Source organism: Taeniopygia guttata, chromosome 1 (assembly GCF_048771995.1).
Source record: "Taeniopygia guttata chromosome 1, bTaeGut7.mat, whole genome shotgun sequence".
Classification (NCBI taxonomy): Eukaryota; Metazoa; Chordata; class Aves; order Passeriformes; family Estrildidae; genus Taeniopygia; species Taeniopygia guttata.
In genome coordinates, this window is record NC_133024.1 from 111,462,220 (window position 1) to 111,486,241 (window position 24,022).

The 24,022-nt window shown below is 41.5% G+C and overlaps 1 protein-coding gene across 1 annotated transcript in view; it reads right to left on the reverse strand.

Moving 5' to 3' along the window:
* Positions 1–1,708: 1,708 nt before the first annotated feature.
* Positions 1,709–24,022, reverse strand: part of BACE2 (beta-secretase 2) — a 57,310-nt gene continuing 34,996 nt past the window's right edge. Inside the window, exons 4-9 of the mRNA XM_030283865.4 lie at positions 23,788–23,916; positions 22,473–22,607; positions 19,586–19,687; positions 16,092–16,241; positions 14,651–14,819; positions 1,709–8,030 (exon numbers count right to left, since the gene is read on the reverse strand). Coding sequence (XP_030139725.4) covers positions 7,777–8,030; positions 14,651–14,819; positions 16,092–16,241; positions 19,586–19,687; positions 22,473–22,607; positions 23,788–23,916 — 939 coding nt within the window. The 3' untranslated portion in view covers positions 1,709–7,776. The remainder of the gene's footprint in view (positions 8,031–14,650; positions 14,820–16,091; positions 16,242–19,585; positions 19,688–22,472; positions 22,608–23,787; positions 23,917–24,022) is intronic.

A 24,022-nucleotide genomic window follows, 5' to 3' on the forward strand; every position in this document is an offset into this window, starting at 1 on the left:
GGGAAAATAGTAAATGTTTACTGTTTAAGTGGCCATCAGAATTACACATTGTACTGGAAAATTACAGAGCACTTGCACTGCCAACCTTCACGTATTTGTATACACTCCACTGTCATTATATATATAAAAAAAGCTGTATTCTTGCAGCAAATACTTACTTTTGTGTTTCACACACAAACTTAAAAGCTGTTTTGTCTAAACTGGCCAGTTTTCATGGGCAAAGATGAGCAAGAGAAGTGTGAATAAACAGTTTTTCAGTTTTGGATTCAATGAGCCTGAAGTCCGGAGGGTGCTCTGAAGATGGTTGTAATTTCAGGAGCATAATGAAAATTTGTGAGCAGAGCTGTGTAATAATGAGATCATGGAATGGTTTGGAAGGGACCTTGAAGATCATCCTATTCTGACATGGGCAGGGACGATTTTCACTAGAACAGGTTGCTCAGAGCCCCATCCAGCACCTGAACACTTACAGGGATGCAGCATCCACAACTTCTGGGGGACACCTGTGGCAGTAAAGGAGAAGGTTCGCTGAATATCAGGCCAGAAATAAGCAAAACATGCCAGCTTTGAAGGAAAATATTAAACAGTTGGTGTGACTCCACCTTACTTGACAATGCCCTAAATTTACAACATACACAATAAATACACCGTGCTGCCTTTAAGAAGCTCAGGGCTTAAAATAATGGACTTTGTAAAGAGGTGTTTAGGTGGAGGGAAGAGGGAGATGATAAACGATCAGAAAACCCTAAGCTAAGGGTCTTTGAGGTTGGATATTCAAAAAAGAAAGTGAAAGTAACTTTTAAAGTAACTTTTAAAAGAATTCGGGCAAAAAAACAGAAAGTGATGAAAGGGATTGATGCCTTGTGAAGGCTGACCCAGAGCAGAGGCTGGGCAGAGCTACAGAATAAAGCAGGGATTTATGAAAGGATCTCCTCCATGGATCCACCTTGGGCAGCACCAGAGCCCAGCCAGGGCTGCACCCAAATGACCCAAAATGGCCCCAAAATGCACGAGCGCTCCCGGGGGCTCTCCCTGGGATCAGTTCTGCTCCATTGGCACCTTGGAGTTCATTGTCCCATTCCAGCTTTAGCCCAGGCAGTCCCATCCTGCTTGTTTTTCTCTCTCCAGCCCACGCTGTTTGTGCTCCTGGGCTGAGATTTGGATCCTTTGTCCTTGGTGCCCAGCTGGAGCAGGAATTGTTTTGTCTCCCTGCTCTGTGCACAGATCTCACCATCCCTTTGTATGAAGCTCAGACCCACAGACTAAAGCAGCACAGAATGTGAAAAATAGAAAAGCTAAAACTTGAGGAATTAGGTTTCCAAAGTTGGAAAACGCCGCTTGGGCTCCACCTGGTGAGGAAAGAGCGCGGAGCAGGGACTGGGGACACGGATTTGTGTCCCTTCCCCATCCGCATCCCAGGGCAGGAACAGCCCTAAGTATGACCCCAATCCACACCAAACCATCAGCAGCCGCACAGTCTCAGCTTCATCCTTCCTCTGCTCGGTTCTGCCCCGTGCTGAAATGAAAAATTGAAGCAGAACTCTCTGTAATTCGGGAATAAGCAGGAAAAAAAAATCACCTGGGAGCTAAACTTGGCTGCCTCCCCCTCCCACCATGGGATCTACACAGCCAGAGAGGAGGAATTTGGATGGATATAATTTATCAGCTTTGAAGTTCTTCTTAACAGGATTTTAAAAGACACACAGGATAGGTTGAAAGAATTAATCATTTATTTTACGCAGCATAAAATCTGATTTTTTACATAGTGTTTATCTGAAAATGGCAAGACCTGAAATACAAAGTATCAATTTTTGGAAAATTGAGTAATGAGGCTTGACAGTAAGTGGGATAGAGATCCTAAAGTAACCTGAAGATTGTATTAGAAAGACTATACCCCTTTGTTCCAAAGTTTGATCCCATTTTCTTTTCAGTCAATGTTAAAAACATTGTCTAATAAAAACAAAACAAAACAACAGCTGAAGAAATGCCTCTGTAAGTTGACCTTACAGGTGAAATCCTCTCCACACTTCCTGAATAACATAACAGTTATTGTAGTTTTAAAAGCCTTAAAAGATGTCTGCATCTCCATATAAAATTTGCAATAAAAAATTTTTATATGCAAACTGTCTGCTTTCAGGTAAGTCTTAAACACTGAACTTTGTATAGTCTATGCACACACAGAATACTGGCTACCAAAGCAATTGTTTCCATATTGCAATAATCCACACCTTTGTGCTATCAAGAAATTGTTAGTTGTCTTTTTGTTACCTCTAAACTCCATTTTTTTTTTTTACCACAGAATTTTTCCAAAGGACAACCATGCTACAAATACAGCCATTTAAACATTCAGCTCTACAATCCCTCTCTGAAAACACAGGAATAAACATGCCTTTTTTAGGTTTGACTTGGCCCTGTGAAAATTTCCTTCATCAGAGGGGGACGAGATGAGAGGATTGTGACAAACAATGTCCTTTATTCAAGTGTTTTGCCTAAATACACGTTGCTGTAAAATCAGAGCAAACTCAGTTGCTCAGCTGGAGTGGTTTTTAGGACAAAAAAAAGTCATGGATGGAGCTCTAACAGCTCCTTGTGGTTCTCCTCTCCACCTCTGTGCTTCCTGAGGATGGAGGAAAAAGAGAATATGCAGGACCAGGGAGCATTTCCAAGGGGGATGTGAAAGAAATCCAGGGAACAAAATCAAATGCACAAAGGAGTTCTTGGCACATGGTAAAATTCAGGGACCATCGGCACAGGTAAAGTTCTGGCTCCAATTCTTCTCCTACTGGCACTGCAAATATTTTCAACAGACAGTTATTTTTTAAAGCATTAAGGAACTACTTTAAAACAGGTCTGTGAATGGCAAACAAGAAAAACGTATCTTTTGTTAGAAAGCTGAAATTGGGAAATGAAGACCCTAATCTTTTAGCAACTCTATTGGGAGGGGAAATGAGAAGGGGTGAATGGCCTACAAGACAAATCAGACAAATCAGATTTAGAGCCAGTGAATAAGTAAGACAGCAACTATACTAAAATATATTTAAGTGATGGTTATCAATTCAAAAAACAAAAAAAAGGAAGAGAACACTTTTTGAGGGCTACTTCTTTTTAAATTCTACAAATTACCTTTTGTGTTTTACCTTTTGGCTAGCTCAAAAGAAATTCTGTGTGTGCCTTCATGGTCTAATCTAAAATTCCCAGTATTTCAAATACTACACCAGGCAGATACAAACCATTGTTATGTTACTACTGCACAGTCATTGGTGTCAGCAGGTTTTATGATTTCCTGTCCTGCTGCTTCCAAATGCCACTGCTGGGGGTGAGAAACAGCATTGAGCCCCATGGAGAGGGGAATATTCAGCAGCTGGGCAATGATCCTCCCTAAAGATGATTGTGTCCTGTGTTCACCTGGGAGGGGATAATTCCCAGGAGCACCAAAAGGCACCTTGGAGTGCTGGTTTCCAAAATATTCAGGCAGGTGGACTCTTGCCAAAGGAAATGGGGACTGTTGGATGTTGCACCTACAGCAGCTGCTGTCTTTCTGTGGCTTTTGTGTTTTGGATCCATCTCACCCAGGGGTTTGGCTGAAGCCAAGTATTTCTGCTAGCATTCCCAAAGAGCCATAACCAGGATTACTCAAAAGCCTGGATTAGCATCTAATTAAGCCTCAAAAGCCAGCAAATCTAACTGGCTCAGAAGATTGCTCATATCCTGTTACCAACCTGTCTTCACTTCTCTCAACAGCAGCAAGGACTTCAGTAGTCAGAAATGAACAATTTATCAATCAGAGAGTCAAGTTTGACAGGAACTAATGTCTTGGTAAAAAGTACAGCCTTTTCTGAAAAGGATTAATCTGTTATGCTTTTGCAATTTTTAATGAAGCTAAAGGCATCCTGTTTATTTTTCTTTCTGTAATTCCCTTTAATTGCACCTCCATAGGTCACTGTACCAACACCCTTCATTATACTGCTCCTATTGCTATTTATATTTGTGTCTGAGGTGAGGATATGACAAGCAAGAACAGCCCAGTTTTTGGAAACCCCTATGGAAATCAAAGCAACTTCCAGCAGCACATCCATTTTTTAATATTGGAAAATTTAAGGATCTGTCTTCCTTCTCCCTGGAACTGCAGTGCTATGCAACTCTCAGGAGCCTTTTAATATTTAAAAGGAAAAGCTTGGTAGACAAATGGCTCATCCTTCAGTAAGACAAAGCCAGCCAATACACAGCAGGGAACTGGATCAACTCATAGGTTGATTTTCACTGATGAATTTTACAGCTGTTGAGCACAGGAGATAGCAAAACCCCTTGACACATTGCATTTAGGTTGATTCAACATGCACATCCTAAACACAATCCTTCACCTTAAAAACAGAACAATCCCCTCCACGTAACTTTTACAGCACCTGAACAAAAGCCTTATTAAAATGCTTCATCTGTTTCCCTCAGCATTTAAATTGTACCAAAACCCCCATGACAATATTTCTAAAACTTGCGAAGGCAGCGGGATAGAATTAACCTATTCCCAGGGCTGGGCTCAGGTTTAACCACTGGAACTCAAACCACACCCCCTCAAATCCCTGGCACGGCACCGATGGTTTCAAATCACCTGCGAGGCTGCAGCCAGGGCAATGCAGCTTTCTGACACTTCCCATCAGGGGAGAGCTGGGTCAGCAAGAAATATTGATATTTCTCACAAGGGATGGTTTGGAATGCTGTGATTTGGAGCATCCTGTCTCTCATAATAAATAAAGGATATTTTTTCTGTATCATCTTTATTCAATGCTCTGTTTTTTTTTTTTTTTTTCACTCCTCTTCCATTTTTTCTTTTCCTTAAGGTGTGGTTTATTCTTACACCTGAAGTTGGTTAACAGGAGCATAATATATCTCACAACATAAGTATTTTTGAAATATATCAAGGAAAGAGATCACTATGACTTACCAAGTGACTACACTTGGTTGTAGTGTAGTCCATCACTGTGCTTCATCTTCCATACAAAACTGCTCGAGAGCATTATTTTTCTTAATGTGTTGTAGGCTAAAAATGAACCCTCAAGGGTCTCCATTGCTCTCCTTGTTGCCAGAGCAACAAAGCAATGCTCACCTGAATTTCTGCCACTGTAAGTATCAATTTACAAGCCCAGATGAAGTTTGTGCTGCTCGCAGGTGTCACTCACAGCATTTTTGCTACAAGCCACATTTCTAGTGGGAAGGAATGCCAGGAAAACTCAAGAATATATCAGTATTTCTACTTGGTTATTGTTCCTCTTAATTGAATTGTTTCCCTTAAAATATCTTGGACCAAGGACATTCAAAGGGAAAGGGTAATACTTAAATCTTCTATATGAAATCCAGTGCACTATGAAGACTGTTCACCAACTCAGAAGAAACCTCTTTAAAAATCCTACTCAGAATCTTTCCCAAGAAATTCCTTCCTAAAACTCTTTGTGGTGAGGAGATGGGAGGTTCTGAGGTGAGGGCAGAAGTGATGAAACTTTTTAACAGCATACAAGTTGTTTTCACTTTCTGAATTGAAAAAGGGTTTATTGTTGAACACTATCCATCCAAAATCCATACAGTGTTTCTGTTTGAAACAAGTGACAGAAGCATAACTTCTATTGCCATACTGTAGGAAAAGGAGGAATACAACTCTGAAGTTATTTGTTATGTGTAAAACCAAAGCCAGGAGGACGACATGGAACTCTTAGTTAAAAGATATTAATAAAGAGACATGGAAAATAGAACACTGAGAAAACAGTTAAGCTCTATGGCTTATTTAATGGAATTCACAACTTTTCTCCTCTTAGAAACTAAGAGGCAGAGGAGAAAGGAGACAAGCTCAAAAGTCCTTCCTGTCTCCAACTCAAATTCCACGAGAAATCATTTTCAGACGTCGGATCACAGCATCAAGTATTTTACTCGACCGAGCCAAGCAATCTGAAAGTGCAAGAATTGAAAAGAAAACCACAGGCACTTCCAGTTATGACGTGAAAGACATAAGTTAGTTAAATAAAAAGCTCCCACAGTGTTTTTATTTTCACACACATGACGTGCACCTCTGTAAATGCACAACTCCTGAAAAACAAAATAAATCTTTCCTTATTCCATGCAGAGTCAGATGCAAAGGCAATGTGAATCACAGAGCTATGTGAAGGGATTTTGGGCAGAAAATTGTCTAGGAAAGGGATTGAGAAATTCAGAGCTAAGCTTTTTTTTTTTTTTTCTCATTTCCCATACAGATATACAAACTGCTCTGCTATCAAAATGAAAATGAATATTTTTTTTTTTCTTTTTTTTAATGTATTAAAAAATCCTCAGCCTTGCACTGTTTCTCTTCCCAATCCAAACACTTAGGCCAGTGTTACAGAGAAGCCTGCAACTAGAGAAAAGAAAAAGTGTCCTGTCTGCAAAGAAAACACCTCGTTCTGACTTCAGCATGATGATCTGCACTTGCAGAATGGAAGCCTGGTCAAATACATCCTCCCCTGCTCTCTCCCACTATTGTTTCCAGTCCCACCACGTGTTTGTTTTCAGCCAGGCAGGACACACACACTTTTCATTTGATTGATGCCAAATTGAACACCTCAAGCTGAAAACAAGCCAGCACAAAGACTTTCACTTCACAGCCTGTCCATAAAGACAGATACTTCTCCTTTGAATTTCTAGGTTGCTGAGCTCAGCCAAATTAAAAAAGTTGTTATACTTATTTTGTTTTCTTTCTGTTACATGCTCTCTAGAAATACAGCAGAACACAGACCTTGCTGTCTTGTCTGTCCATACATATGCAGATCAGCCTTTTCTAAATATCAAACTCGGAAAAAAAACAACAAAACCCCACATGGGAGGGGGGGGGAAACTGAAAGGTTTCTCTTTTTTTCTTTTTTTTTTTTTTTTTTTGTGCACCAAAGCGGAAAGTCATGAAGTATTGATTTTTATAAAATCCCAAAAAATTCAAAGCCAAGTAGTTCCATTTGGTTGTATGGAGCATCCTTTGTGCTTCAAGACCAGTTCTAATCCACACACTCACCAGTGGTGAGCATCCTTGTAAATTAAGAGAGGTAGTCTTGTTTTACTCTAAGGCTGAACAAGTTTGTTTCCCAGTTTTCACCACCTTGGACTATTCTGTTACAGCTCTCAGGGAGGGTGACCCTCTCAAGTGGCAGCAGTGATCTTGAGGGAAAGAAACCACAAACCAGCATTTCTTCTTGGTCTCCCTTGCTTTTTCTCTGCTGCTTAAGTCTGACTTTTCTCCCTCCCCCACACCATAACCACAGTTTCAAAATAAACTGATGTAAACAGAAAGCAGTATTCATTTAATGCAATTAATAAGAATGATTATTATTTTTTTTCTCTTTTTCTACAGTCAGGGCTCGATTAGTTAGAAAATACTGACAGCTCCTCTTTGTTTTGTGAAAGAGAGATGGGCAATTTTGTTCAGACAGTGGAAGAACATCATGGTGTGGTTTTTTAATCTTTTTTTTTTTTTTAACTTTTTTCTTGTTTTTTTTTTAAAGAAGGTACTGTAGAGAGCATAAAGGCTCATTGTACTGCAGTAGCAAATCCAGTACCGTAGCACTTCAGAGGTGGTTAACAGTGCTTTGGTTCAGAACCGGTGTTAGAAAATAAAGCTATAAAAGTCACGATGCAGAGTATTTGGTGGGATTTTCAACAGCATTTTGTAGGAACGTAGAAGGGACTGAGGAGGCATTGGCTTCTTCCCCTTGGCAGAGCTCTTTGTCCTTGGTCCCATTTTTAAGTCTGTTTTTGGGCTCCAGCCTCTCATTTCCACCGGTGGCGCACAAGGGAGGACTCATCGTTGACCACGTCATTGTCCGTGTAGCGGTGCTGGCAGCGGGGTGGGATGAGCAGCAGCACGATCAGGACCAGCAGGATGATCCCACACAGGCTCATCAGGGCGTAGGAGGCGATCCAGAGCACGGGCTCATGGAAGGAAACGCTGGAGACGCAGTTGCTGGCCACGTCTTCTGTGGTGAAAGGGCCCTCGATCTCCGAGACGGGCGAGCCGTCAACTTCTGGGGAGTTACAGAAACAAAAGCATCAGGACTGCAGACACCAGTTAAAAAGTAATTGTACATCCCTCTCCCTCTGCCATCACACATCTCGGCACATTCATGTTATACCACAGTTTTCACTGCAATAAAAACCTGTCTTAGGTTTGAAATGGGTGTGTGAATTCTACTCCTATCTGTGGGGCAGTTCTCTGCTGTTCACTGGACAGTTTTGTCTTTATCTTTCCCACAGCCAGTCCTCCCTCCAGGAGATCTTTTCTGTCCATGGGCCATTAATTATTAATTATCTTCTGTTCATGGCCAGTGAGTGTCCCTGCATGGCTCAGAAAATTCCATCATCCCATGGGGAGATGCTCTGCCCAGGGGAGGAGCCAAACATTCCTACCTGGATACAATCTGACCTGGGAACAGCACAGCAGCCTTTGCCCACTGCATTCCCAGAGGAGCAGCTTTCTTCCCCACTGCATTCCCAGAGGAGCAGCTTTCTTCCCCACTGCATTCCCAGAGGAGCAGCTTTCTTCCCCACTGCATTCCCAGAGGAGCAGCTTTCTTCCCCACTGCATTCCCAGAGGAGCAGCTTTCTTCCCCACTGCATTCCCAGAGGAGCAGCTTTCTTCCCCACTGCATTCCCAGAGGAGCAGCTTTCTTCCCCACTGCATTCCCAGAGGAGCCCAGGCCCATCTCCCCCAGCCCCGGAGCTCCAGAGAAAAACTCCCCCCTTGTGCAGGATCCTGCTCCAGCAGAAGCACAGCTGGCACTGCAGGAGTGCTGAGCCACCATGGGATGGGACTGCTGCCACCTCCCTGACCCACAGGGGGTCATGGCCTGTTCTGACTCTGGCAGTGGGCTTTTTTTTTTGTTTGTAATATTGCATTTGTAATTTTTAGTTTTCCTAGTAAAGAACTGTTATTCCTGTTCCCATATCTTTGCCTGAGAGCCGTTTAATTTCAAAATTATAATAATTCAGAGGGAGGGGGTTTACATTTTCCATTTCAGGGGAGGCTGCTGCCTTCCTTAGAAGATACCTGTCTTTTCAAACCAAGACAAAAAAGCAAGAATCCCATCCCTTTTATAAAAAGGGATTCTGAAGCACAAGGAGACTGTGACTCTCCCATTTCAATCCATCAATTCCCAAACCACTGGATCACTTTTTTGCCTCTGCACTAATCTCTCATAAATATAATTTTAAATATCCTACAACATCTACCCTGGTGTAGGGCAGGGTGTGGGTGTTTTTTTGCTTGTTTCTGACATTTCCAACAACTGGAAAAGCACCTTTGATCTTCTGTGTTTTCTGTCTTCCTAGGGAGAAGCAGGGAGGTTCATCAGCTTCACAGATACCTGAAAGGACTTTATCCTAAACACAAGGTGCAGTGTGGAAAGCAGCACAGACCCTCTTGTGGATGAAAATCCAGAAGGAAGGGGTGGTGAGGCAGGAGAGCTGAGTGACAGCTGTCCACAAAAAGGGAGTGGAGGAGAGGAAGGTCAATGTCAGGAGTGAGGCACAGGGACATGAAGGAACAACAGTGCTGGGCCAGGAGAACTAACCCAGCAACTCAAAAATGATGACAAAGTTAAGACAAGAAGCAGTCGTAATTCACTTCTCTAGTCAGCCACTTCCACGACACATCTGAATATTTTTTCATGAAGTTTTCAGTTTTAACTGTCCTGACTATTTCTCACACATTTTACATACAGGAACACTCTTGCCCGATTGGAAGTGATCCCATCTACTAAAAACTGTATATCTTATTTTCACATATCTTAGTCACAACTGCTGAAACCACATTTAAAGAGATTACCATAAACTACCCCCTTGGAAGGAAGAAGGGAGCCTGGATTTTGCAAAGGTGACATTTAAGGTTCTTCAGGTTTTTAAAGAAATGCAGAATAGGTTGGTTGCTTTATCTGCATAGATTTTGGTCGTCATTCAGTCCCTGGCCTTATAAGACCTTGTCTTATTTTAAGATTTAGGTTCTGTTAGATTTAATTCCATTTAATGGTGGGCTGGTGTTGAAAGGGACAATCCTGCACCCTCACTCCTGTCCCTCACAGCCCTGCTGGTGTTGGTGGAGGGAATGGGAGGCTGCAACTCACAGATCAGATGGAAGACCAACCTTCACAACAAACAAAATGCCCAAACAAGGAATTTTCTGTGGAATCACTCATCTGAACCAAGCCTTTCTCCACCCCTAAGTGTGGGAAGACTCCTTTAGCAGGAATATGCTGTGAGAGCAAACTGGGGCACCCGAGGCTGCACCCACGAGGACCCTGGCACTGGTGAATAACCAAACACCCACTCCCCAAACTCATTAGATGGTAAAATTCTGCCTAGAAGGTCTGTGGAAGAAATCCCTTTTGTCCAGAGACCCAGGACTACACTTTGCAATTATTTCTTATGCAATTATTTCTTCTGGACATCTCACCCCCTCACACCATTGGTTTGTCTCGATGAAGTTCTGCAGCAACACCAAACTCAACCACATCTTACGCCAATTTGAAATGCAAGGCCTAAATATCATTACTTAGTTGTATTTTGAAGAAGTAGGGGGAAGAGAAAAAGCAGGACAATTTTCCACCTTGGAAATAACTTTGAAAATAAACAGTCTCTAATTATTCATTATTTGGCTCCAACACAATAATTACTCCTATTAAAGAAGACAACACAAAACTGTTGCCATAGTGGCTGACATTTTAAACTGCATTGAAAATGCTTGATAGCAGCACAGCCTCTGCTTTCTTCCCTCCAAAAGGGGGAAAAAAAGTTTTCCCTCACACTCTTCCACCCCCAGAGAAATTGAGAGGAAATTTGCCTAAATTGTTCAAAGAAGCCCTTAACATAAACTGTCACACACACACAGTATATTACACATTAACTGAATTAGAGGATTTTGATGTATTATTTTAGAATATCTGGTGGTACCTAACTACAGTACTTGTGTAACCTTGAATAAATGAGATTTTCTTCCTTTTTGATGATTACAGGACAAAAAAGGTGCCTCTGGAAAAATGCTATTTTCTAACATTTGTGTAGAACTCAACACACACTAGCTCACCCACTTGGGTGGTTACAAAGGCAGTAAACCTGGTATTAGATAAAATTAATCATAGAATCGCAAGGTACAGCTTGAAGGAGGCCCCTGGAAGTCACCTAGACCAGGTTCCTACTCAGAGCAGGACTGTCAGCATCAATAGATCAGTTCTGTGGCAGATTTATCCAGCCAGGCCTTGTAAAACCCTGAGGATGGGGACCCTGTTTCAGTGCTGTACCACCCACCCGGTGAAGAAAAAACTCCTGCAATGTCCAGCAATCCTGAATGTCCCTGGTAGATGTTGCTCTTTGTTACATAATTTCATTTTCACTTCCCTCAGCTTGCATTCAGCTTAGGGCCTAGTAGAACCCCAGTTCTTTTCCCACAGGGCTATTTCCCCCCCACCTTTTTTTTTTTTTTTTTTTCCCTTTATTTAGAAAGGGATCTTAAAGATTACCAAGTTTAAACCCCCTGCCATGGGCAGGAAACTTTCCATTAGACCAGCTTGTTCAAAGTCCCATCCAATCTGGCCTTGAACATTTCCAGGTTGCTTCACTAAAACCAATTCTTTGATCTGAACGTCCTGTCTCAAGAAGGGACCTGATCCAAAATCCTGTCCTAATCGTCCTGTAAACACTAGGTCATCAACAGGCAACTCAAAATTATTTGTCTGAATAAGTCTTAAAGGGTTTCATGTAATGAGGAAAAGGCAAATTTCCTGCTACAATGGAAGAGCTTCCTACAGCCATCTAACTTTCCTCATTCTTGGTACATCCTGGAGAATGAAAACGGTCCAAGGAATAACGTGGGATAAGCCAATTCTCACGTCTAGCCAAGTATGAAAAGTAACCTGGAAGTTCAATGAAATGAAGGCTTTTAGTCCTGTTCCCATAATTTTTGTATTCATCACGTACAGCTCTAACACCTTACAAAATTAATTTGATTTAATTTAGTGTTCACACTAAGAAAGCAAAAATCATTGCAAAGCCACACTGCATGGTCTTTAACATTCCTCTGTTTCTGAAGATTGGAGCCACCAGTAATTCAGTTTAATTTATGCCCACGAGCTGACTAGGAGGCTCCAAATAAATGCCATTAACACAGTTGCTATGGAGGGCAGTGCTGGCCTCCAGGGGAAGCTCCATCCCTCATCCTGCACTCACAGCCGTGGCTCTGTCATCAAAGTGCTGTTAAATATGGAAACCACAAGCTGTGAAGGAGTGAAACTCAGCATAACTGGCACAATCCAGCAAAATGTCATTTTCCTCGTGTGAGTGGAACCTGGCAGCTCTGTGTGGCTTGTCTCAGCTGATTCCTCAGGAAGCCGAGTTCCCGTGATGCTGGGTGAGACATGTGCAGAAAACATGGACAAGAAGACAAGGAGGAAATAGCTTGGAGCACCAGCTGGGTGTAATCACGTGTCTAAGCTCGTGGAAATTCCAGTGGCAGCTCTGCTCAGCAAGCTCAGTTCTTCCTCTCTGGCAGAACCACGTGAAGTGGTCAAACTGTGCTTGCAGGTAGCAATACTAACATCAAGGTGTTGTTGTTATGGTTCTCAGATTATTCTTCTCAACAAAGAAGGGCTGGCAAAGCAGTTCTAATGCTCAGCAGCTGCCTCGAGTCCCCTGCTGACCATACAAGGTCCATGTGTTCTGTCAGATGCCCCTTCCCCCTCCACTGATGACTGCAGCAGGACAGGACAGGAGGCAGCTCCAGCTGCTCCAGCTGCAGTCAGGAGGCACCAGGAAGAATGAAAGGCAGGAAAACCTGGCCTGCAGTATTTATCCAGCTACACTCTCCTGCCAGATGCATTCAAAATGTGTCTTTCATTGCTGGCTGGCACCTCACAGAGGTGTCCATACAGCAATTCATATCAATATACAGATTTTCTCTGGGAGTGAGCTCAAAACCAACTGTCAGAATCTGAGGTACTGATGATTCCGAGATTGTAGAAAGTCTCTGTCTTTCTGCCCCGCTGCCAAAGAAGAAGCCATAATTCATCTGTGCTGTTTCAAGGTTGTTTATTCTGTTTATCTCTAACATGTTCTGCTGCCCTGCCACAGCTCTGTCCTGCAGGGCAGCGTGTGGGGCTCTGCCCTCAGTGGGATGGTACAAACATTAAATACCACAAACTGCCTGTGCTGGATTTACAATAACGTGCCAATATCTGTCACCTACATTGAACAGTGTGCTCTCAGCCTAAACCAACAGAAAAATGCCAACACCACAGTGAAACATGGAGGGCATGAAGAAGGATAAAAAGGACAAGAGACACCCAATTTCCTCCATCTTGTCCCCTCTGGACCCCTTATCTAGAATCCTAAAATTTTACTTTTGCACCCGTGCCACACTTAATTATTACTGATATCAAACATTCAGAGCTTGTAATTCATCCTGTAAGATTGAAAACTCTTTTCCATGGACAGAGATCACAGACAGTGTCTCTGGGGGCTCTGTCCAGGAGGTTCCTGACCCCCTTCCAGGGTTCCAGACCTGCCAGGGCAGTCAGAGGGAAGCCCTGGATTCCCACAGCCAACAAGTCTGAGCTGGTTAACAATGGAGAGATTTAAAAAAAAAAAAAAAAAAAAAAAGCTTTAAAACTTCCCTAAAGCTACAACTCAGCCAGCCAGTATCTCTGTTTTTCCCCCTTATGATTGCATTAAGCACTCCAGTCCTAACTACATTTATCTTCTCTAAGACCTTAAAGAAGCACTGCAAGTTCCAGTCCTTTCTCATGCAAACCTCAGGTGAGAAAATGTTTTTCAGGGCACAGACAGAGACCTGTTTGGGAAAGAGACCTGAATATGGGTGCCCATCCTTCCCCTCCTCTCCCACTTGGAGGTTCTTGTGATGTCAAAGCAATGTCTGAACAACAAGGGGAGGAAACCCCAAAACTTTTGGGTTTTAGCTACCCTTGGTGAGAAAAGAGAAACCATGAGATTTAACCAGCACAGTAAAATCAGCCAGAAATGATGAGCTTTTTTCACATCTCCTCAGCAGCTAGTTAATAAATTAATGGTTTTCTGCTTACAATGAGAAAAGTGTTTAGAATTAGCACAAACGCTGTAAGTCTTAATGTGAGTCCCATTTTCACCTCAGCTCTTTCTTTGCCAATTTCTGAGGGGCTGAACATGCTCGATTTACATTAAGAGAAAAGTGTGAGTAAGGCACTTCACTGCACACTGCAAGAGTTGGTTGAAGAATCCATTTATGCACAGCTCAGAGCAGGAACCCAAAATGAACCCAGGAGCCCAAAATGAAGCTGCATTAAAAACAGGGACTCATCTGATGTAACTGTTGGGGAAACTGCACACACAGACAGATGTCCCAGAAAAATCATCTCTGTGAGAGGGAAGAACCCAGCACAGATACCCAGAGCTGAGTATTTGAGCTTCATGCCAAAAGATATTGCAATACAGTTTTGGGTTTTCTTTTTTTTCCCCTTTCCTTTGAAATATGAGTAACTTGGAATTTCTTTAAAATGCACCTTTCACACTGCAGGAGTACCCACACTTTCTGCCAACAGATAAGTGGCAAAGGTGTTTCTCTGAGTTTCCTCGCTCCCCAAATCCTGAGAAATTTTCCTCTTACCTGCACAGGGACTCACTGCAAAGCCCACTCTCCTCTGGGCTCTGTCAAAGATGACATAAAATCCTTCCATGACTGTAGCACCAATGACCAGAGCGTTTGTGGAGGAGGAGATACCGAATCGGTAGCACTGCATATTATCTCCTATCAGAAGGATGGGTTGAATATAAAGCTGTTAAAAATAAAATAAAATAAAATAAAATAAAATAAAATAAAATAAAATAAAATAAAATAAAATAAAAATAAATTAAAAAAAAAACGGAAACCAGAGTGCAAAAAGCAGCACCTCAGAGCAGGTAGAATTTCAGATTTTTTCATTCTTATAGTCCAGGCATGCAAATTCCACTGGAAATGGAGAATGGATAGGGGCAAACAGATTTTTGTACATGATTTAAAACTGGTCAAAGCTGACAGGCAGGTGAAGAGGTAAAGCTCCTGGATTCTAAAATGAATTTGAACACAGTCACTACATGCAGGTCAACCACAAATTCTCAAGATTCTCACTTTTTACCACATTTTCCATAAGGGAAGGATGGCTAAGGAAGGACTTGGGAGATGAACTCAAATTAGAGAATAATTAGTTATTAAAAGAATTATTACAAAGGAGTTGATTCAGAGAGCATTCAGTGTCAGCTTCAAGGTTCTAGATTTTATAAATTCAAGTCACATTTCACCCCCTTTCTCTGCGGGGAAGATGAATGATTGCCAAGCTACATGATCAATACAGAAGAAGCTTATCATAAGGCTTTACTATATTTAAAGTTAAAATGTACTTAATAGGTTCATTCTTTCCATTGCTCCTGCCTGTCCCTTGAGGTAAAAGAATGTATTAGTAATGTTAGACAATACCAGCCTGTACTGCAACTTACACTGGGAGGAGAAGCCAGAGCAGAAAAACAAAAGTGGCACATCATATTTAAAATATAATGGTATGGATGGAATATTAATAAAAGATAAACCAGGCAAGTTACAGAAACTGGTGAAGAGCTCACAAAGGGTCATTGTCAAGATTTTCATATTCAGAAGAAGTGCTCCAACTCAAAATGCCACGAGAAACAAATCAATTCCCTTCCCAAAATGAGAAGATCAAAACAAGCAGAGGCATTCTGTATTGACATCTGATGTGGCCAAAGCTCATGAAAACAAAACAGAAACTTGCCTGTTTTTCCTGACAAATTGAAAAAAAAAATAATTCCCAGCTAGATGGACTGCAATGAGAGGGAAACGGTGCTTTGTCCCTTTCTTTTTTTGCTTTTAAGTTTGACAAGTTTGTTATTTTCCCTATTTAAAAATTGATTTTTAAAATCTGATTAAAAAAGGTTTCCTTTGCATGCAATAAGCCAGTTCCCTGTTACTGCTAAAAATAGCTCCTATTTTTTAAGAGCATGTGCTTTATAAGATAAAAAAATAAATGCACAGATGAATAAACAAAGAAGGTTGAGACCTGTGGTAGGATAGAGATCCGAAACGACCTACTGGAGTTCTCATCCCTCAGATAAATGGAGAGTTTGGGAAATAAGGACCAGGGTTTTTCAGTTCTATCCCAGCATGCAAGCTGTGTGCCAGTCCAGAATTCAGAAGAGAATTCTTGTATCTGTAAAGCAAAGCAAACAAAATTATGCTTAGAGATTACAGCCATTTTGATAGATCTTTGTGAATGATCACTGCCACTATTCGAGCCTTCTTTCATTTCCATGGAGCAATTCAAGAACAGAAATCTGAGCTGCTTCTTTAAGGACCAAGGCAAAAACCCAAACCCCAACACTCAAATCAAGGCGTGTCATGACCCATCATGACCTGGAGAAGGGGGAAGAGGCAAAAGCAAGTTTATCTCTCCCTTCCCTCCCCATTTCTGTCCCATTATTTCCTTTACTGCAGTGAACACGTGGCCTCCCTGAGCAATCACTTCCACAATGAGATTTTACTGCCTCCCTCCCTCCCCTCTGACCAAACACCAATGGTTTTGCATTTTACATTTTATAAAAAACACAAACCAAAACACAAACCACGTCAATATATAATGAGATAATGAGGTCCTCTCCATTCCTCATGCATCTAACAGCTCCTTACTCAGAGTTTTGAAGCCAAGGGCTAAGCCAAAAATCTCCTGGCATGTGAGGGAATCATTTGCTGTAATGGAAAGAAACACACCTTCTGTCTCTTTTGAAGCCCTGTCACTCCCTACCAGTACAACCTGACATGCTTTTGAAATAAATCTGATTACCTGTATTTTGTAATATATCCATGGAACTAACAAGATGAAAAGCCAATCCCTACAGAGCTTGTTTGGCTAAGACAAACATCTTGCTCAGTGTCCCTGCTCCCTGAAGCTGACCTGCTGCCAGATCTGAGCAAAACCCTTCCTCATTTTACTGCATTATTTTGGCTGTTTCCTGTTCCCCCAGAAAGCAGCAGAAGGGAGGAGCTTGATCTGAGGCTGCACAGCCAAAGCTCCCATCTGGGTGAAGGAAAAAGATGGAATCCAGCCTCTGCACTCTCCTCATTTGTATTTATCTGTGATACGGATTATTCTGTAAGCACCAGCTCATTCATTAAAATATGACATTTTACAGGTGACAGGCACTCACCCTCACCACACGCCTGGCAATGAAGTGTTTGTTAGGGCTGCACGGAGACTTCTTCCCATTTCCAGCTGCTCTGCCCTGTTCTTGGGCCCCAACAAGCACAGACTCATGTGAACAAGGAGATTTCTCACCACGAGCAAGCCTTTTACCCTGAACCCTCAGCTCGTGCTGGAGTGCATCCCTTGGCACGGGGCAGAACACTCCTCCCTCAGCTGAGTCCCAGGCCAAACCTGCTGAGAAACACAGCTCTCCTCTCTTTCCATTTGGTCTTGAAGAGCAGATCTGAGAAAAATTGCAAGGTACCACTCAGCCAGGTCAGGCCAAGCCTATGAATTGCTCTGTTTTAAGTGCCTGCTTTAATTTCCCAGAAAAACTGCTTAATGCATTGCATTTCTTTCCCTTCCTTCTGCACACTGCAGCAATGCATGTGGGAGATTTGAGTGCATGACATCCAAAAGGCTATTAAATAAAGATTTTAGGATTGTCTGAGCCTTCCTTTGTTCAACTTTCTAACTTACCATTGTATTCCTGCTGTCCTGACTTCAGCTCAGTGAGGTGTAGTAGGTGCCACCCCCTCGGCTCATTTCTGCCCATCTGCCAAAATCACCACCCTGCAACACCAAACTGCATCAAACCAGCTGCTCCCTGAAAGCCTTCAGTCCAAATAATTTAAGTTTAAGAAACTATCTGCACCACTAAAGAGCATAGAGCTCACAGCCTTGTTTTTGAACTGAGCTGAATAAAGAAATGTGTCACACACAGTTATCCCAGTTTATCTGAGAGGGAAAATAACATCTGGTTGGGCTGCTCTTAACAAGCTATGAGGAGGAGGAACTTGTTAACCTGGCTCACCTGTGGTCAAAAAAGTGTGTCTGACTACAGCAGGTTATTTTTTTTTCCAGTGGTACATCTCCTGGCAGAGGCACAGAGCTGCAGTACAATTGCTGAAAATATCAATTTTCTTGACATTGCTCCTACACAGCTGGAATCCCATCCCTGCACCCTGTAACTACTTTCTTATTTAACAGACTATCTTCTTTGTTTAGAGCTGTCAAAGTAAATTCTGGGGTGTGTGGAGGGAAAGGTGTAGAGCAGGAAGGTCCTTGAGATTAAAAAGAACTCAGAAAAAAAAAAGCTTCTTCATGCATTTTTAATAGGAACAGAAAAAAAAAAAATCCCATTAAGCAGAGTGAATGGTTCCCCTCTAATACCTTATTGATCTGTCCACTGTTTCCTTGTGAGGTGGAAGGCCCCACTTCAAATGTCCTGACCAGCATCAGAGGGGAGTGTGGATCACTGTGACCACTTCCCAGGAGGATTCCTTATCCACAGGGTGACATTACAAGAGCTCCTGGGCTGGCTTCTTTCAATTCTCCCCCCATGGACTGAAATTGTTCCCCTCAACACCAAAGTGTTGTGCAAAGGGAAGAACTCGTAACTGGTACATTTATTTCACATATTGGACATCTGCAGGCAGTGAAGAACACTTCATGCCAAATCTCTGCTCTCCATCAAGATGGAAAAAGGATCTCAAACTTGAATTATCAGCACACAGGCAAACACTGTCTTTGGGGCAGCTGCTTACTGTGTTTGCTGTGATTTTCATCAACAACCACTGTCTGATTGTGAGTCCATGACAAAAATACCGAGTTTGTTCACACTGAAATAGCTGGTGTTTATTCCTCCTCTTTAACCTTCTTGGTGCTGTTCCTTGTATTGAACAAAAAATTTATGAATAGTTTTCATTAATCAGAAAATGCTGCTTCAGCCACTCTGCACACAGAGAACTCCACCATCCCCATGCCCTACTTCTAAAGCCCACTCTGTTTCCAAAGAAAGATGCTTCTGAACATAAATAATTCAATAATGAAGGTCAAAAGCAGCTTTATTGATATGAATAACCCTAATGAATGGCATTTATTCTAGACAGCACTAAGAATTATACTTGGAAAGGAACTGCTTGCAGCAGCAGGTTCTCCTACTTTATAAACACTCTGTTTGGAATGAAAAGACTGATTTTTGCACTCTTAATACTTTGAATCAGAGCAACAGGGATTATGTCCGTGTTTCTGAGATGCTTAGAATAAAATACACCATTTCTGCCCTATTTCTGACGCATTTCCATACACACACTTCTTGTCTGCACTTGTGGCCCCCCTTTTCCCTCCCCTCTTCCTTTCCATCAGTCATTTCTCCCTTATTAACAGGGCTAGACCAGGAAGGTTCTGCTCCCCCCAGGTGAAAAACCCACGACTTGCAAGGCAGGCAGCAGAGATGACGCTCCTTTCAAAGACCCTGTGATCCTTAAACAGGAATTTCACATTTTTGGGCAGGTTTCATGGCATTTTCTTACCAGGGACGTGCGAGCTATTGCCTGCACCACAGCACTGAAGACTTTCTCTGGCAGTCGAAGGAGAGTGGTTCCACTGTCTACTATGGCTTTATCAGCATTGTACTGGGGAGGGGAGAAAGAAAAAAAGAGAGAAGTTGTATGCTGGAGTTACTGTAATGCAGATCCCACTGTCTCCTGAGCAGAACAAAGCTGCTCCTTTTTGGCAGCTGCCTTCCCAGAACTGCATGTCATACTTGTCAGCAGCCCTCTCCAGCTGACAGCTTCAATTCCAGCGAACTCTGAGAGCAAAAAAAAAAAAAAAAAAGAAAAAAAAGCAAGATACTATCAGCCTAGATGAAAAAGTGGGTTTATCTGCACAGGTCAGGAAATTACTGTGTCACCACAGCTGGTGCAAATGGTCATGGTGCTGTAAAGAAGTGAATTCTGGCCCCTCTCAGAGGGGACAAAAGCACTTTAATATTCAGTAGAGAGGTGTTGAACACACTGAAGCAGCTTCTAAGTTCTAATCAAGGTCTCTTCTAGCATGAGAACAAATCTAGTTTAAACACAGCAGCCTGTTTTAATGGCTGGCATATCAAATATATAAATAAGCAGAAAAAATTAGCCCTTATTACATGTCTGTACTGGCTCAAGAGCACAAATGTCACACTTTATCCCTTGACTGCTGAAAATCCCTAAAACACACACACACAAAAAAAAAAAAAAATCAAGTACAAAGTTTCAATTTTGAAGTTTCAATCTTGCTGCCTTAAAATCTGCCCAAAAAAAAAACACCCATAGCAAACAGCTCTTATTACTAAAAGTTCAACCCTAAAATTAAGAGATTTCAGCAAACTTCAGATACAGTCAATGAGGTATAAACTTTTAAAAGGGTAAATCTTTTTTCATGAACTCCTTAAAAACTATGATTAACTGTAGGGGGGGGAGAAAAGAAGGCAAGTAGCAGTGGCAGATATTTGCATTAACTACTTTTGCTGCCAGCTTAGGCAGCAGGATTAATATAACTGAGCTGTGACATGTTTATGGCATAATCATAAGACACAGGATGATATACAGCCTAAGCTACTTAGGAAGAGGTCAAACAGCAAGTGAATTTAAAATACACTGGTTTGGATGTTAGCAAGTCACATGGAGTCCCTTTAGGGCAGTGACAAAAATAAAACCCACCAAAAAAAGTAAGGAAAAGTAACTCTTGACAGTTATTTCCACATTTTTTGAAAGAGATGCTATGGGGTTGCCACACAGAGCTGAGAGAAAGGCAAACAGGAAACCATTTATTACACACTCAGAAATACTTCTAAAGAGTGGAAAGAAATGCCAAGGCATTTTGGAGTCCATTTTAACAGATTTGCAACACAAAATAAACAATCACTGGCATCCTGGAATGCCACCCTTGGGGAAAAAAAGAAAAAAAAAGTAGTTAAAAGGGTTGACCACTGATATAAACCTGTGCAAAAATCTGGGAGGTTTTGCCTTCTTGGCTTTCCTGGTTAATATTTATCAGTGCAAAGTGCACTTCGGGCAGCTCAGGACTTCTCCCAGCCCTGCTGCCAGGCTCAGCCACAGCTGTGCTGGAGCTCTGGACACATTCCCAGCATTGAAGCAACGGGACAAGTTTTCCCCAGCAAGGAAAGGAGCAGTCCCTGGTAAAAGCTGTGGAAAAAATGTTCCATTTCCTAGAAAACAACAGAGAGGAGAGAAGGCACACAGCTCCTCATCCTAGAGTGAATCATGCATCCTCTGCCAGCTCCTGACCAGCCAAACTTGCATTGTGCTGCTCCTGTTTTACTGCTCTTCCTCCCAAATTCTGTGGAATTCCTGTGGGAAGGTCTCCTTTGATCCAGGAATACTTGATCCTCCTGCACCAGTGAAAGCAACCCCTGGCTCAGAAAAGAGCAACAATTACAGGAAACTTTCCTGACACACCACTGAATTTTTCAGTGAGCTGTTTTCTGGCAACAGCATGTATTAAACCACTGAAGGGCTCCTCTTCAAAAACATCTTGCCTCTTTTTTTAAGGCAAGAAAGAAAAGCAAACATTTGTTTTAAAGGACCAGTGGTTTTGCTTTCCTAACAGCACAATAGAAGCATTTAAATAGACCTTGTTCTGCTTATTGAGTTGAAAGATGCTGTGACTCATTTTAAATAATTGATATGGCAATATGATTTCAATATTTTGCATGGAAATATAATATTTATGCACATGTTATACTGGAATCATGAATTTCACTTAATTTATATGAACTATAAAAACTTTAAACTTATCGCATCCCATTGATCTCCAACTAAGAGCATCAGAGTAGAATGAAATTAGGATGTCTAAAGAAATTGGGGCATAAAAAATACAGAACTAAAACCAAAGCATGAATACCAACAAGCAAGAGCAAGAAAGAGATAAAGCACACATATACACATATATCCTCCACAAAAAAAAAAAACCCAAAAAATAATGAAATGCCTTTGGAATAAAAATTGCAACAGCACAGTCTCATTAGACTGATCTAGATACAGCAGAACATTATTTTTAATAGAAACAGAATAGGAACAGAAAGCTTATCCATCAGGAATAATAACTGCCAACCACAAGAGAGCAAAAGCTGATTGCAAGAACATAAAATAAAAAAGGAAGCCTAGGATGAGAACTTGAGGAAGCAACCCAGAGTGACACTGTCCACTGCCATCATGAGTTGTGAGCTTAGGCAGCCCTACAGGGGTCAACCCAAACCCTCCCATTTCCTTTGTCTGACCAGAATTGCTTTAATTCAATTTTCAGGACACGGCAATGCACATCTGCTTGCCAAGACAGAACTGACCAAGCAGGTTTTTTTTTGTTTTTTCTCAGCCAAATTTGCATTTCACAGAGACAGGAACACAGAAGGGCCAATACCTCTCTGCAGTCCAGCTGGAGGTTCTGTCCCCCCACCTCCAGTTTGAGGATTTCCACCTGGTAGTACCACTCCTCCTTGATGGGTGTGTACCAGATATCCCCCGAGTACAGGCTCGGCTCAATTCCACCCAGCACCTAAGGGAGAGGAGAAAAAAAGTCACATACTTGAAAATCCCACGTGTTTCATTTTGGGGCAAGGGAACACAAAAAGGGGGATATTTAATGTGATACTCAGGAGCATCCAAGTTTTAATTTAGGACCGTTTGTTAGGATTTTACTGTCAAGTTCTCTGTCAATAATAGAGCAGTATGAAACATGTAGATATTAAACAGATTGTGCTTCAAACAGAATTCCCATACTGGGCCAAATTATCAGCATTTTCTTTCATCTACAACCTCACACTGATTCTATTACAAAACCTCCACTGTTTTAATTTTAAAAACAGTATCTTCTGTGGTTAAATCTAGGCAATGTATAAAAATGGGACAGAATAATAAATTTACATGTGAAAAATTTGCTTTATCAGATCAGAAAAGCTTTAATACTGACCAAGAAAATTTCATTTATTCTTACACACATCTGAAATAGAATCCCACCCTGCCACTGCTATCACTCTTAGCTTCCATCAAAACCTAGGCTGAGGATGGCTGGGAGCATTTGTGGACTCTCTGAGCTAAACCCAAGAAAGTTCTCTCTTGGTCTTCAGTTATATGAAAAACATTTACAATATGTGAATTCTCCTCAAAGTAAGTATTTGTGATCAGCTCCTGTGCTGAGATGTTTATTTCAGCACCGTTTGGGAACAGTCATTCCATCTCCCAATTCCAGATGCATAATGGGCCAATTCATGGTCCCACTAAAGATGATGGAAAGATTTCCCAGAGTAACAGAAAGCAGGAGATCTGATCTACAAAAAAGAACCTTGATTCCTCTCCCCCTTTTCACATCACATAAAAAATATACCGTAGCATTTTGATGAAATTGAACAAATTTATCAGCTGAATAAGGGACTACTCAGTTTGAGAAATATAGCAGAATCTGCCCTGAGGAAACACGACAACATTCATGTTTTTCTTTGTTAAAAGATGAAAAGTTTACTCAAACTTGAGAGAGGAAAAAAAAAAGAATTGAGAATGAAAATAAATAACACTCAAATTTTGCCTAAGGGCTCAGCTTTTCTTTAAAAAATAGAAAACATATTTAAAATACGAAAATATATTTAAACACTAAATTTGGCAGAAGCAGGATAGTCAGAGAAAAGAGGGCGAGAGATGAACAAAGATACATTTTCCCTCTCTTATTGACAGATACCCACAAGACTACCTCCGTTGGTACCACTTCCAGAAACAGGGAGTCCAGCACCACACATCTGCAGGGAGAAAATGTTGGGGATCTTTGCCTGCTTCACGAGGGAATCAAAGAATGTCTCCACAGAACTGGAAGGCTTGAAGTTGTTGAAAAGCAAAACAAACAAAAACAAAAACCAAACAAATTAAAAAAAAAGAATTGCAGGGTTCATTAGAAAGTTTCTTTGCAGCAATCAGGAAATC